At 38.5% G+C, this 16,679-nt stretch overlaps 1 protein-coding gene across 5 annotated transcripts; it reads left to right on the top strand.

Moving 5' to 3' along the window:
- Nucleotides 1-207: 207 nt before the first annotated feature.
- On the top strand, nucleotides 208-16,480 carry hsc70 (heat shock cognate 70). Of its 5 annotated transcripts, none has more exons than XR_015508420.1 (9): nucleotides 208-314; nucleotides 5,105-5,314; nucleotides 6,576-6,781; nucleotides 8,311-8,463; nucleotides 9,801-10,356; nucleotides 10,447-10,977; nucleotides 12,163-13,241; nucleotides 13,339-13,571; nucleotides 15,889-16,480. XR_015508420.1 is itself a non-coding variant. In XM_087282562.1 (9 exons), the coding sequence occupies exons 2-9, from the start codon at nucleotides 5,110-5,112 to the stop codon at nucleotides 16,075-16,077; spliced, it is 1,944 nt and encodes a 647-aa protein (XP_087138688.1). In that variant the 5' UTR covers nucleotides 208-309; nucleotides 5,105-5,109; the 3' UTR covers nucleotides 16,078-16,480.
- The last annotated feature ends 199 nt before the right edge of the window (nucleotides 16,481-16,679 follow it).

Raw genomic sequence — 16,679 nt, 5'->3', positions numbered from 1 at the left:
TCTCAATAAAGCCTGAATATCTCAATGGATGGAAACAAGCATCTTCTGTTACTCTAGCCTGGCATTAGCAGATGGTTGTTAACTCACTGTGCTCTGAATGGCAGGCGTTTGGCTGTGTGTGAAGTGCAGACTGGAACTTTCTGTGGGTCAGGTGACCGGGGCTGGAAATCTCTGCGCTATAAACACACAGGAGTCCAGAGCTTCTGCCTCTGAGTCCGGCAGCGCAGGAGTGCAACAGGCACCAGGACGAGCTGAGGGGGCGATAAGACATTCATTACAATCCGTTATCTCTCAGGAAGAACTTTTACAGTAAGGTAAAGGTTTATTTTGAAGCATTGCACACAGCTTGGCTTATGTTTTTCATTTGGACAATTTTTTTTGGAGTTAGGCATTAATATTTTTTTGAAAGTTTCTAAGTTTTTGTGCAAGAAATTGCATTCTTTTAAACTGGATAACAGACGAAACTCCTACAAAGTCGTAGTGGCACAGGGTTATACCTGAATATGTACCACTGGTATATTTAACCTGTGCTTCACACAGAAAATATGCTGTATTTCAGAGGTGGGAGCCATTTTTGTTATACATGGGTTTAAACATAACTTCTATATTTAGCAGAGGGCTGGATTAATGAGGTCTGAACTTGTGAAGCTTTTAGAAGTATGAATATAGAATTTACTTAATTGAATCCATTTAGTTATTTTATTTTTTTTATTAGATTTTCCTATATAAATATAAACATTTTATTTATTTCCCCCTTATCTTAGTCACCAGTTTTTCTGTTGTCTGTAATGCTTAAAACTTTATAAATAAATTGAAAACAAAAAGCATAGTTTGTGCAGTGTAGACTAGATCAGCGGTTCCCAACAGGGGGGTCCTGCACAGCAAACACTATGGGGGGTCGTGTCATATTTAAAAAAAAAAAAAAAAAATTAGACAATTAGGAGAACATGTTGCCATAGTTCATTTGATCCCCTAGCTGACCCAAAAATGGACAAATAATGGAGTCTCACAGATTTGCCTTTAGCGGCTAATAGTAATAACCCAAGCATACTGGACCCAGGTGAGGAAGCTTCAAATATTTCAGGTTGCAGCGCTAACAATACTGAAAACACAAAATGCAGGAAATACCAAGATAGTAACCTGAACTACGGTTTTATTCCATTTTCTCGAAGCAGTGTCCCTGACCCAGCCACATTGCATTATCTGCACCAAAGTTTTTGCTAACGAATGCATGAGGCTGTCCAAATTAATAAGACATTTGCAGACGACTCATCCCCAATACCGCAAGGTGTACCCAATACAAATGGCCTATGATGTTTAGCTTCTTTAATTTATATTAAGAGAGTTTCTGTGCCCAACGATCGGGTTGTCTTGGTACTAACCTTCGACCACCACTCATTCCACTATGCACCGGCCCCTTAAGACTCCCCCTGGTCACCCAGGCCTGGATCCAGGGTGCGCCATACCGGGCGACGTCACGGTCCTCGTTGTAATTAAGTTCATAATGGGTTTTTAAACCGCACTTAGTCTGACCTGTCACCTAAGACCTTTTTGCCTTGGGAGACCCTACCAGGGGCATTAACCCCTGACAACATAGCTCTTAGGATCACTCAGGCACTCAAACCCATCCACCATGATAAGGTGGCGGTTCATGGAAGTACTGCAAAGCTCTCAATTTACCAATCTACTTTCCTACTCTCACCTATAGTCATGAGCTTTTAGTCATGACCTAAAGGACAAGATCTCGGTCGAACAAGCGGCCAAAATTAGCTTGCTCTCACCTATGGTCATGAGCTTTTAGTCATGACCTAAAGGACAAGATCTCGGCCGAACAAGCGGCCAAAATTTGTTTGCTTCGCAGGGTGGCACATCGAGAGAAGTCAGCTGAGGTGGCTCAGGCATCTGTTTCGGAATCCTCCTAGACGCCTACCTAAGGAGGTGCTGAAACACAGTAGCATTGTAGGCATAATTAAGCAGCTACAACTCTGCAGTTCAAAAACCTGGCAGATTAATTCTTAATATTATGAATATTTGTTATTGTCAGTCACTTTAAACATAATAAATAGTTTAAACATAAACACTGCACTGTGCTTACAGGTAAAAATAAATAAAACGTCAAATGTTCCTCGGACCTCATAAATATAAGCTATATGTCATCATATTCATGTTCACATATAAACTCTTTTTGATCAATTTTGAAAAAGATTGGGGTTGTACACAAAATAATTGTATATCTTTGAAATCTAAACATTAACTTGTATTTTAAATTTATGAATTGGATTTACATATTTAAATTAGAAATTAGGGTGAAGCAGTGGCGCAGTAGGTAGTGCTGTCGCCTCACAGCAAGAAGTCCGCTGGGTCGCTGATTCCTGAGCCTTGGCTCAGTTGGGGTTTCTGTGTGGAGTTTGCATGTTCTCCTTGCGTTCGCGTGGGTTTCCTCCGGGTGCTACGGTTTCCCCCACAGTCCAAAGACATGCGGTACAGGTGAATTGGGTAGGCTAAATTGTCCGTAGTGTATGAGTGTGTGTGTGTGAATGTGTGTGTGTGTGGATGTTTCCCAGAGATGGGTTGCAACCGGAACGGCATTCGCTGCGTAAAAACTTACTGGATAAGTTGGCGGTTCATTTCGCTGTGGCGACCCCGGATTAATAAAGGGAATAAGCCGACAGGAAAATGAATGAATGAAATTAGAATTTAGGTCTTCCTTCTGCTTGTTAGAGTAGGCTTTGTGCTTCAGAAAAGTATCAGAAAACCAAGTGAATAAACTATACCTGTCAACATTGGGATATAAAAATACAGGATACGCCCCCAACAACTGTTACAAATATGGGTAGGAATTAGCTTCAAATGATAAAATATATAACAAACATTAGAAAATTACAAATAAATTAAAAGGTTTCACCTATTAAAAATGAAATTACTGATCACATCGGTTTTATCATACACATTAAAGGGTTAAAACTATGTTCAGCTGTTTACTTTAACTATTTAGTGATTCCTTCGTGTACCATTAAAAGGAAGCCTGCGTACCACTAGTGGTACACAAACCACAGTTTGAGAACCACTGCTTAAGTACATCTACCTTAGTGTTTAACAACAACAAATAAACAAAGTGTTTGGAACAAGTCAAGGGTGATGATGACAGAATTTTGAAATTCTGAACTATCTCTTTAAATTACAATGGTCTCTTGTCTCAGGTCTGCTTAAAGTTTTTTAAAAGTCCTTAATTTGATTTTCTCTGCAAACTAGAGAAGACATGAAAATATTGAGCATTGGAGCTTTTTATTTTTTGCATTTCATGTTTCATTCAAATGACCCTTTATAATGAAGTGCAATAATGGATTAAATGAAGTAAGCAATGTGCAGTTATAGAAGTTCACAGTCGACAGTTTACACACACACACACACACACACACACACACACACACACACACACACACACACACTCCTGGTCATGGCCCACAGCCAAGCATGCGATCTAGTGCTTTCTAAAGCAGCTGACAGCACAAGGCAGCATGACTGCAGCACAAATGTGAATGTAACCACAAATATATTACATATAACCTACATATAATTTATAAGCCGTCTCTGTTATGCTTTTTCATATAGTATGTTACCATCCATGTACTGTGTAAAAAAAGCTGTTTGTGGTAGTACAAGTTCTGCGAAGTCTCAAAGATCAAAGTGCAAGATAAACTCTCCTACAAATGAAAAAAAGATTCTTGAGAATTGCCTGAAACAGATCATCACTAATTCCACTCTTGCTTCCTGCAAAAACTATGTACTGTAGGTTTGTAACAAGTTTGCTTAACCCAGCTTATGCTCTTAGTAAGTTGCCAAAAACACCTGTTATGACCCTCAATCACAGTTGTTGTATCTGAGGTCTAGAAGAGCTTGGTTTGATTTACTGACATTTTCTGTAGGTAAATCCCCCTTTGCAAGCATTTCCAACCCAGTGGGCAAGTTGATGTCAAAACAACATCAAAACACGTGTTAAAAACAAGTTAAAAAATGGACAGTCTTGTAATCGTTTTTTTCATGTCGATGTTAGATGTCAATTAGATGTCATTTTGACATTAAAATAGTTTACATTCATTAAAGAGATATGAAGAATGAAGGATCTTTCAGATAGATAAAACTTTTTTTTATTAAAATACTTGTTGTGTCCCTATTTCTGTGGTCAAAAGGGAATCCATCTGTGAATGTCAAACGAACATCAAGGTTTTGGCATCAAATTCATTCACATTTTTGAAGTGTTTTTTATGTCAAGCTTAATGTCAACTGTTCTTATTACTGTATAATATGTTCTAGGGAAGCATTTAGAGCTGGAATTCAGTTTCTGACATGCACTGTTACTTAGAGACCAATCAAAACAGATTGAGCTATGATCTGACCAATTAGAGTAGAGCAGCCTCTCAAAAAGATGGAAGGCCCTGAAAAAAGAGCTGCTGCTGTAATTTAAAAATGTTTAGTGACTATGGATTAATATAAACCAACACTGTAAAATAAAATCTGTAAATATTACATTAAAAGAAAATGGCAGCTGTGGTTGTCAACATTTAATCCTTGAAAATGTCAAAACATTTACGGTAAACGTATTTATAATAAAACCATACACCAATATTTTGATGACACATAAAACTCTGTGCGTAACTCAAGAGAAAAAACTAAAAGAAGAATAGTAATATCAACAAAACATCATAAAAAGTAAAGCGTCATGCAGTGAATTCTGGTAAAGTGAATTCACAGTTATTCACGGTATTTATTAAAAAACTTTCTGTTAAACAGGTTACAGAATTTTACCGTAGTGTTTTTAGTTTTTTTTCTGTTGAAATCATGGAGATTTTGCAGGACACCCCATTAACTAAATTATTTCCCACAAAAAATAGGTCTAATGTAAAAAAATGTCTACCTATATGCATGCATTAAATAAGTCTATAATTGCAGTAGTGGATTGTTATTTCTTTAGACTTGGAACCGTTGAAAAACATTAATGATAGTAATTTCAATTGTAAGTTTGCATATGGAAGTAATCATTCTGGCATTCCCGACAAAAGAAATCTCATTGAATTAAAATAATCATTGGTCATTTTGTATCCAGACAGGATGTCAAAAGGTCCAGCAGTGGGTATTGATCTGGGCACCACCTACTCATGTGTGGGAATCTTCCAGCATGGAAAGGTGGAGATTATCGCCAATGACCAGGGAAACAGAACGACCCCCAGCTACGTCGCTTTCACGGACACCGAAAGACTGATCGGAGATGCAGCCAAGAACCAAGTTGCCATGAACCCTTCTAACACTGTGTTTGGTAAGGCAGCAAAAAAAAATCTAAGCAGAAAAAAATCTAAATTAGCGCTTTTGTCTTGATTATAGTCCAAATATCTAAGTATTCGTAAAACAAGAAGAAATCAAGACAAGTAAAAATGATTAGCTTATTTTGTTTAATTATTTTTCAGTTTCTTCTTGAACCAAGCAAAATAATCTGCCAGTGGGGTGAGAAATTTCTGCCTCATTGTTATAAGCGATTAGTTGCTTTATACCACAGGTGTCAAATCCAGTTCCTGGAGGGACGCAGCTCAGAACAGTTTAGCTTTAACCATAATTAAACACCTGATCAAACTAAGTGTGTCCCTCAGGCTTGTTTGAAACCCACAGGTAAGTAAAGTGTGTTTAATTAAGGTTGGAACTACACTGTGCAGAGCCTGAGCCGAGGAACTGGATTTGACACCTGTGCTTTATAGTAAAGTGAGTAAAGCTTTATTATCTTAAAAGCAACACTTTGAAATCATTTTTTTTTAAACTAAGTAAACCTGTTGCAAATTGGAAAGTTTCAGCTGATACAATTGTTTTTTAATTATGCTCAAAGTTCATTTGCTTAATAATTTTAAGGCAACAGTTTTACACACTTTTTTAAGTAAAGCCAACGATTCGCTTTAAAAGCAACAAATTAACTCTCTTTTTAAAGTCAACTAATCATTTATTTACAGAAGTACAGTGCAGTGAGGATTTCACTTTTAGAAAATGCTTCTAAACTTAATAACTTTTAGATATTTGGACAAAAAAAATACAAAACCTTAATAAGACTTTTTTTTTTTTTTTATAATTATTTGTTTTTATATGTACCAGAATTTGGTACACCTTACTTGAAAAGAATCCAATTGTAACGCTACTGTTCTCCACTAGACGGCAGTGTAAGCGCTAAAACATAGGTCTTTGCCAGCACAATTTAATACTATAGACCCCCCACCCCGCACCCACCCTTTTTTTCCTTTTAATTATCTTTTCTACTATATATATATATATATATATATATATATATATATATATATATATATATATATATATATATATATATATATATATATATATATATATATCATCTTACAATGTTGAATAATTGTCAATTATTCATTAATTTTCTTTTCGGCTTAGTCCCTTTATTAATCTAGGATCGCCACAGCGGAATGAGCCCCCAGCTAATCCTGCTAATGTTTTACACAGCAGATGCCCTTCCATGCTTCTGTTTGTTGTCATTTTTGTCTTTGATATGCATCTTCTTGGTTCAACAGATGCCAAGCGCCTGATTGGTCGACGCTTTGATGACCCAGTGGTTCAATCTGACATGAAGCACTGGCCCTTTAAGGTAATCAGTGACGGCAGCAAGCCCAAAATGGAAGTGGAGTACAAAGGAGAGATAAAGACTTTCTTCCCTGAAGAGGTGTCCTCCATGGTCCTCACTAAGATGAAGGAGATCTCCGAAGCTTACCTTGGCAAGGTGAAATAAACTACATACTGTAAAGCTTGTGTACGGTAGTCAACATCTGAAGTGGATCAGAAAAGTTTTAAAAATCAAAACTTAAAAAAAGACAAGTTATTGAATAATTTTAGAGTCTAAAACTATTGAGCAACACCCATTCTTGTCTTAGGGATCATTTTTAAATGTTGAATACTGTATACTTTCTTTCTGGGCCCTTCTATAACTGAAGCTTTTCTCTCCAAAATATTTGGTTACACTTACTTTTGATGGTCCATTTGAATATTAATAGATTGTCTGCTTAATATCTGCTGATACTGGTCCATCAACTGACATTTAACTGGTTATAAGATTGTAAGCAACTTAGCAAGTACATGTCAACTTACACTAAAACTAACCCCAACTCTAACCCCAACCTAGCCGTCTACTTGTAATCTAATGAGAATTAGTTGGCATGTAGATGCAATGTAACTTAAATTCAACAAACGGACCATTAAAATAAAGTGACCACATTTTTATGTTTACAAAAACATTAAAAGTCTTTCCCTGGATTCTTCAAAATGCAAACTGAGGAGAATACCATGTTAATTTTATTTATTCATATTTTAAGATTATATTTGTCAAATTGTGATCGAGCATGGGGTGCAACTTGGGATGCCAGAAGTGCAAGCACAATACATGACCTACCCATGAGGTCACTGGCTCCATATCCGACCTAATTATTAAAAAAGTAAGCCTCTTATTGATCGCATGCTACATTACCAAACCAAAACAAGAGAGAAAGACACGTACTGTGGTGAGGACTGACAGATGTGCAAAGCTCTGCAAACCTGAATCTCAAGCTTCTTATTTTTTTTTTACTAACGTCTCCATTACAAGTGGTTTTAAAAAAAAATAACTACAGATTAATATCTGATTTTGCAACGCGTTTCTGGTTTAGAAATCTTTGAAGTTTTAATTGTACCTTCACTGTCTATGAGAGATATTTGAAGATAACACTTGTTATTGCTGGCTGTAGGCAGGATGTAATCTTTATCAGAAACTCATCAAAACAAGTTTGGTTTGGTGAACGTACAAAGTGGAAAAAACTGTAATCCAACAACATCTTTTAAACATGCATGCACAATCTCTGAGAGCAATGCAACATGGGATATTTTATCCAAAAATATACATTTTCTCACTATTTATAAATTTTTATGAATCTCTTTTTTTCTGCTTAACACAAAACAAGATATTTTAAAAGAAAGCTGAATACTGCAAACCACTGAAATCCATAGTAGGAAAACAAATCCTATGGAAGTCAGAAGGCACTAGTTTCCAGTATATCCTTCATTACATCTTCATTATATCTTCTTGAAGAAAAAAGAAGGACACTTCAACAGGCTTAAAACAAGTTAAAGGTGAACAAATGTTGACAGAATTTTCCATTTGGATTATCCCTATAATGCATAAACAAACTTTCACACTGATGTTACCGATGCCAATGCTATTATGCTAACAATGCCATTATAAAACGTGCAGATGAGAATTTGATCTTGTTGTCTTTTTAGACTGTATCAAATGCAGTGATTACGGTGCCTGCTTACTTTAATGACTCCCAGCGCCAAGCCACCAAAGATGCTGGAACCATCGCTGGCCTTAATGTCCTTCGCATCATCAACGAACCAACAGCAGCTGCTATTGCATATGGATTGGACAAAAAGGTAAACATTCTGAGCTATCTAGTTAAGGTCTTTATATGAGTAAAGATGCTTACAGGGAGAGTTGACCCAAAAAGAAAACTTGTTATTCTTTACTTGTTCAAAGTGAAGTTTATTTATAAACTAATTTCAAGAGGATCACATGGTTATGTCTGCTTGAGGTTGGTCCCGCATTATTTAAGTTATGATTCACCAATCAGACGATCCCTAAGCCATTATAAGTACCCTAAGTTCCATATAACAGCCATCTTCATTTTGAAGAATCCATCCTTCCACCCCTACTCCTCCTCCTTTCCTAGATGGGTGGCACATTGGCCCAGTGGTTAGCACTGTTGCCCCACAGCAAGAACGTCACTGGTTCCAGTCCTTACTAAGCCAGCCGACATTTCTGTGTGAAGTTTACACAATCTCTCCGTGCTCATGTGGGTTGCCCCTTGGTTCCCTGGTTTCCTCTCACAGTCCAAAAACATGCAACTTAAGTTAAAGGGAGGGAGCTCCGGGCTCGAGGATCTTATGAGCTCAGGGCTCTCTCCCAGGACAGCATGCCAAACAAGCTTTATAATCAATCATCAGCTAAGTGTGAACTCTTGAAACCAGTTTGAAATTATTTCTTATGCTGGACATAAATGAAGATATATTATGACTTCCTTAGTTTTTCATACTATGAATGACAATGACTACCGGTGTCCAACATTTAAAAAAATAACTTCTTTTGTGCTCAACTATGGTAAATGGTGAGTAAATTTTCATTTTTGGGTGAACTCTTACTTTAACATTGAAATAACACATTGACGTTCATTTGTACAACCTCAATTTTACTAAAAATACCATGGAAAAGCTAAGGTTGATAATGCAAAACCATGGTTAATTTGGGGTTACCATAGTTGACTATGGTAATCACAAATTAAGTATGGTTTACAAATCTTACTATAGTTTTATCCTGCTAATTGTAGTAAAACGTAACACTGTGGTTATACCAGGGGTGTCCAAACTCAATCCTGGAGGGCCAGTGTCCTGCAGATTTTAGCTCCAACTTGCCCTGACACACCTGCAAGGATGTTTCTAAAAAGCCTAGTAAGAGCTGGATTCACTAGCCTAGGAGTGTCTGAATGGCTTGGAACTAAACTTTGCAGGACACTTTCCCTACAGAACCAAGTTTGGGCACCCCTGGGTTATACAAACAGAAAGGTGACAAAAATTATGGTTACTACAATTTTACTTTTTTAAGGAATCCCTTTAACTGGCATGTAATATATATTTGAATGAACTTCAGTGCAGTACGGTTGAAAGATTAGGAAAGTTAAAGTGTTGCTTTACTGTTTGACCACAATTCACTACAGGTTGGTGGTGAGCGCAATGTCCTCATCTTTGATTTGGGTGGTGGCACCTTTGACGTGTCCATTCTGACCATCGAGGATGGCATTTTTGAGGTCAGGTCAACTGCAGGTGACACCCATTTGGGTGGTGAGGACTTCGACAACCGCATGGTCAACCACTTCATCACCGAGTTCAAGCGCAAGTTCAAGAAAGACATCACTGGCAATAAACGTGCTGTCCGTCGCCTGCGGACAGCATGTGAGCGTGCCAAGCGCACCCTTTCATCCAGCACACAGGCCAGCATTGAGATCGACTCTCTGTATGAAGGTGCTGACTTCTACACTTCCATCACCAGAGCCCGTTTTGAGGAGCTCAATGCTGACCTGTTTCGCGGTACACTGGAGCCAGTGGAAAAGGCTCTGAGGGATGCCAAGATGGATAAGGCACAGATCCATGACATTGTGCTGGTTGGTGGCTCCACTCGTATTCCCAAGATCCAAAAGCTGCTTCAGGACTTCTTTAATGGGCGAGATCTTAACAAGAGTATCAACCCTGATGAAGCCGTAGCTTATGGAGCTGGTAAGAGGTTTAATTTCCTATCTACAGTAGATTATAAATTAATTTTGCTTTGTGACATGCTACTAATTTTCCCCCAAAAAACCCACCCAGCTGTCCAGGCAGCCATCTTAACAGGTGATACATCAGAGAATGTCCAAGACTTGTTGCTGCTGGACGTCACTCCTCTCTCTCTGGGCATTGAGACAGCAGGTGGTGTCATGACCGTGCTAATTAAGAGGAACACCACCATTCCCACTAAGCAAACCCAGACCTTTACCACCTACTCAGACAACCAGCCGGGTGTACTCATCCAGGTAATAGAATAAGTTTTGTTTTAGACCCATAGTTTGTTTGCTTTTGATTAACCAATATCCGTATAACATGCATTTTTAATTCAAAGCTCCTTTAGTGCATGTATGTCAAGAGTCATGTTCACCAGCATATATTCATGGGTGTTATAACAAGAATGTCTTGCTGGTAATGCCAGTTAAAATGTCATTATTAGCATAAAAAAATACAATATATGCTGATGACAAGAAATCCTGGACTGTTGTGGAACATCCTGAACTAGGGCTCACCAAACGTGTTCCTGGAGGGTGGGTGTCCAGTTCAGTTTAGCTCCAACCTTAATCAAACCAAGCGGCAACCTCCCGCTCTCCCTCAGGAAGCCAATACGGAAGTAACTCAAACTGCAATTCATCCGAAATTCCGCTAGTCGTGGCCGCTCCTGGCTCCAAAACAGAGCAAATTTCAATTGAGCCCACTGTTAGAATGGCCAACTTTACAGCAGAAAAAAAGGTGTTTACAGCCTGGTACAAAAAAAGATTTTGGTTAATACAGGTAATATTACCCTTCATGACAACTGTGAGGGGGGTGAATTTTTTTATAACTCATCCGTTTCCTTTATATTAAGTTATATTAAGTTTGCATAATTAAGGGAGTGGCCACTTGAGTGACAGTTAGGTCTCGCTGGTCGCCGTCATGTCACCTCTGTATATTAGCCACTGAACTCGGCATATTTATCGTATTTCTGTGTTGTTTTATGTGGCTTTACGCAGTCAACTGCCTTTTGGACTTGTTTCCCACAATTATTAGATGGCATGGCATGCTGAGGGCACTTAATTGTGCTCACAAACCATTCACGTGGCCTCCGTTTCCCATGTGAGTAAAGTTATATACTTATATACCATCTCTATACATGTATTTGTTTATATTTATATTATTTATATATATTTAATTATATTTAGAGCTGTAATGCACTCCAGAATCTGTCAGATTGATTAGCTGTAGGCTGTAGATCAGTCATCTGAAGCGTTGTCATACAGTGTTATGCTGGATTTTATCAAAAGTCTTACAGTAACTAACACAGACTATATCTAGTGTTTGGAAGTAATTCGCGTTTTCCTCCTGTTTAAAAACGTCATAAGAACAATGTTTAGTGGCTCAATGTATTACAGCAGTGTTTTTAAAAGTCTAAACACTTTATTGATATAGTGTACAACCAAGTACAAGTGGTCAGAATACAAATGAGTCACAAGTGATAAAGTATTAAGCATTTCTCCCAAAGTAAAGTGTGTCTGAACCAGGTCCAAGCTAAATGCTAGCAGGTGTCTGTAGCTCCGCTCACTCTCCGCCTCTTTGCCCTTGTTTGGTATCCCGCCGTGGGTGTGATGACGCGTGACCAAAATGGCGACGGTTGGCCGCGCCTACTTGTGGCTTCTTTTGCGCTCTTCAGAAACCTATGGGTGACGTCACGGATACTACGTCCATATATTTTACAGTCTATGAATCAAACACAACTGAACAAGTAAATCAAGGTCTTACTAGGTACACTTGAAATTTCCAGGCAGGTGTGTTTAAACAAGTCGTAGATAACCTCTCCAGGGACACCGGCCCTTCAAGACTGAGGGTGCTTTCACACCTAGACTTTTGTTTCGGAACCTGTTTCGTTTGCCCAGTTAGCGCGGTTCGTTTAGCATATGTGAAAACACCAAACGCGCTTGGATCCGCACAAAAACAATCGCTCTGAGATCGTTTTGAATGAGGTGGTCTCAGCTTGGTTAAAACAAACTCTGGAGTGGATCGATTGTAGTGAGAAAGCGATACGATCCGAGCCCAGTTATATCACAGTGTATTATGGATATGTAATAGGCATACGGCTACAGGAAGAGAGAATTATGAGTAGGGCGGGAGGTCATTCCAGACATCCCATGTCTCCCAAAAGTTTTGTGAGTCTCCCGCAAATGCACAGAGACTCCAGGATGCCCACAAACGAGTGTTAATCTCCCAGAAATTGCACGTCTCCCTCCGGGTCCACAAATTTGTCGCGCACCCTTCTTACCCCTCCCCACCGCATACCTCCTCGTTTTTCAGACACGTCGCGCGCACCTTGTCAAACACCACCAAACCACCAACTCCCCTGACAGCTAAGCGGGACTCTGCAATAAACCCTAAAACTCTGACCAATGTGAGGAGAGTTTACTCACATGTGACTTGTTTTAGCTCTTTTGGTCTGTTTAGAAACTTTGCTGCACCAACAACAAAGAGCAACAATGTAACAATTTTAATCCCTGTTTCGAAACAACTGAATCAAATCACAGGTGTGAAAGCACCCTGAGACAGATGACCCCTGTCCTTAACAATTAAAGTAGTTACATCTGCAACTATTTGGATTTAATTTTAGTAATCCCACTTTTCTAATCTGTAGGTATACGAGGGAGAGAGAGCCATGACAAAGGACAACAACATTCTTGGCAAATTTGAGTTGACCGGCATCCCTCCTGCTCCTCGTGGTGTGCCACAGATTGAAGTTACCTTTGACATTGACGCCAATGGCATTCTCAACGTATCCGCAGTAGACAAAAGCACTGGCAAAGAGAACAAGATCACTATTACCAATGACAAAGGTGGAACAACTTGTCCTAAACTTGTCTAATTTTGAGGTTTAAAGGTGGTCTCAGTTTTTGCAATGAGTTTCCCACTAATCTCTTCTGCTTCTTTTAGGTCGTTTGAGCAAGGAAGACATAGAGCGTATGGTACAAGAGGCTGACCAATACAGAGCAGAGGATGAAGTACAGAGGGAAAAGGTCACCGCCAAGAACACTCTGGAGTCCTTGGCCTTTAACATGAAGAGCACTGTTGAGGACGACAAGTTGCAGGACAAGATCAGTCCAGAGGACAAGAAAACTATTACTGACAAATGCAATGAGGTCATCTCATGGCTGGACAAGAACCAGGTAGGTTACAACATACATTGCATATATTGCAACTTACAAGTGAATCTTCAGGTTACACTAGTTTAAGATTATGAAAGATGTTCCTCACCTTGAGGAAACCAAATCCATTTGTGTAGCCACCCAGAGTGAGTCAATAATAAATAAGCTTTTTACACTGCTCTTATCCCTGGGTTTATCATCATCCCAAACCTGTTATTTAACCCCAGTAGAGAAATGGTAGACATTGATAATTTAGAAACCATTTAGCACCATTTTTTTCTGAATGCAAAACAAAAACATTATACTGACCCGTAGGAATGCAACGGTTCTCAGTAAAAAAAAAAAAAAACATATCGTCCCGTAGTTCTTCCATGGTTTTGTGGGCCCTGTGATCCGCGGTTCAGAATATGCATTATTAATATTGTTTTGTTATTGCTTCCAATTACCTTTCCCATTTATTGCAAGTGCGAAGACCTGTCCAATCACCTCATAGTATGTAAATATGCTGTTGACATCACGTTTCCTCACGTGTTGGTGTGTTTGTGGAGTTTGTGTTTCAGTATGGCAAATAAAGGCAATAAAGGCCAAATGCGCAGGTGAGGCTAAATCACAGCACATTACCATCAGTGTTTCAACAGACACTCAATATCAATATCACTCAATCTCAATAAATCAATGGTCACTAACAGGTGGATCGAGGTCTGTGTCCAGATCCAGAAGCGTCCCATACGGACGCGGACATACAACAGGTCTGTTACTTCAGTCCTGCTCATTCTGAGTGTTGTTCTGCACCCGATCACTCCCACTATTCACTGTTTACCCGCCGTTTGCTAAGAACTGATTTCTTCTCGACTGACTGTTCTCACTAAATTAAGAGAGAAGAGCCGAACACTCTTTCTTTGCTTAAGTTTCATTCTCTACGATGGTGCTAAGTGAAACAAAACTCTTTGGAATCATAATAAGATCATGTAAAAATCATAAATAAAAATGCATTTTTTCATTGGACGTAATCAATACTTTAAAAAGTGCTTAATAATTAAGATGTTTTGACATAATTATTATCTGCAAAATTAATTGAGACTGTTGAGTCAAAATGTAAAATAGATAAAGGGGAATTTAAGGCAATTTTCGAAATACACTACTTTAATTATTGCGAGAATATGCAAATCTGCAGTCATATGTGTGAAGCTCTTGCATTGTCAGGTGTTTGTTACCCGATAAATATGTTTATTGTTTTTTAAATTATTCTGTAGGCATTTTGTTTCTAAGCATAGCACAAAACGTACCGAAGCCGTGACCCCAAAACCGTGATACATACCTAACCATGAAACCATGAGTAGATTAAACCGTTGCACCCCTACTTACCTGTATGTCTGATACCTGTATGCCGGATGTCCATTTAGAAAAATCTTTATAATACAGTTTACGATATAGTATAATATCAGACTAAGCAAAGCAAGATCTTTTATTTAAAGAAGTTTCATACGGCTTTCATCCAATCATAGACACTGACAATGTAGATATATCCAAGGTTTCAGTCGTGTACTGTATTAAATGATAAATTTCCAAGATTACTAACCCTTGGTAAAATATAAGTAGTGGGAGACCTACAAAAGGATAAATCAAGTGTGAATTCCCCAGAAGAGATCATTAAGCGAGAAATTCCCAATGTTATTCCCAAAGGTACACCAACAGTCAGTGTTGCCAGGGGTGTGTTTTCCTGCACAGTTGGACTATTTTAATAATACAGTTGCAGGAAAAAACTTTTGTAATGTGCCACAGCCATTAAAATGTTTATTTCTGATGAGTATAAAATAACAACCTAATCGTTTCTTAATGGACACTGATCTCAGAATACATACCTATCAACCCAAAGACCACTGCAAGTGAGTAAGTGATATAACTGCCCACATATCGATGAACACATCTGATAAAGGTAATGCGAAGTGTTTTTCGGTTAGCGGATAGTCGGTACCTCAACACCTACACAGTATGTACAAGTATGTGTATAACAATACAATAGAAAAGATATAGTAAACCTTTCCCTGGGTTTACTTTTCTTTCCATTTGGTTGGGACTTGAGTTGTAATTGGGCTGGAAATTTTTCTTGGACATGGCAACCCTGCCAACGGTATACAATTTAGATATCACTCTTATCTAACCCATTTATTTCTGTTCTTGGAGCCTCTACTAGTGAGCTGATCGAACTAATTGTCTGTATTCAAATAGAGTTAGGGTTTATACTTTTGGTGTGACTTCTGAACCATGTTTGGGAAATGTATTAGGCGATAAGCCACTTGGCAGAACAATGAGTATTTTCTTATCTCTTGTGCCACAGACCGCAGAAAAAGATGAGTACGAGCATCAACAGAAGGAGCTGGAAAAAGTGTGCAACCCCATCATCACTAAGCTCTATCAAGGCGCTGGTGGCATGCCAGGTGGGATGCCAGGTGGGATGCCCGGCGGTTACCCTGGAGGGCAAGGAAGTGGTTCTTCCTCTGGTCCTACCATTGAGGAAGTGGACTAACTTTTGGCACCAGAACATCCAGGCTTACACAACGAAAGAAACCAAACACTGTGTAGCATGTCAAACAGGCTTCTTTTCAAATAGCATTTACTCACATTGGTCAAATGTGCCAGATGAGACCAACTTATAGCTTGTGACCAAAGCAATATGGCACTTTCAAAACTGCATTAGAATTTTAGTATCAAATCTGTAATCTACCTGGCTGTAAACTATTATATCAGAGCTATTATACGCTTAATAATGCGATAATTAGAAATAAATACCAAGCTGAGGTGAGGCCTTGTTATTTGTCCAGTTAGCCGTTATGCTCATTATTCAGTATTTCACAATTATAAGCTTAAGAATAAATTCAATAATTGTTTCCGGTGTGACCCAACAAAAATAAAGCATATTATTTCCTCAATATCTTGTCATGTGTTTCCTTGTGTTTTAGTTCAATAGGATTTATGCCAGAAGGAAATCTATAAGTAGATGGCCTTTAACAAGTAGCCCAGTTCATAAGCAACAGACTCATTTCTGCAATTGAATGCATTTATGTAGAAACATAGTCCAAATAATAGTTGGATTAGGTGATGTCCATTTGTTTTTGTTTGGCTGGTCCA

The sequence above is a fragment of the Danio rerio genome, chromosome 15, assembly GCF_052040795.2.
Source record: "Danio rerio strain M-AB ecotype USA chromosome 15, GRCz13ab, whole genome shotgun sequence".
Classification (NCBI taxonomy): Eukaryota; Metazoa; Chordata; class Actinopteri; order Cypriniformes; family Danionidae; genus Danio; species Danio rerio.
Note: the sequence above shows the minus strand (reverse complement) of the source record. Positions and strands in the feature narration are given on the sequence as shown.

Coding starts and splice junctions, on each gene's coding strand:
- hsc70 (XM_087282562.1), top strand. CDS start 5,110: ATGTCAAAAGGTCCAGCAGTGGGTATTGATCTGGGCACCACCTACTCA. Junction 10,357..10,446: donor AGCCGTAGCTTATGGAGCTG/GTAAGAGGTTTA, acceptor AAACCCACCCAG/CTGTCCAGGCAGCCATCTTA. Junction 13,572..15,888: donor CATGGCTGGACAAGAACCAG/GTAGGTTACAAC, acceptor CTTGTGCCACAG/ACCGCAGAAAAAGATGAGTA.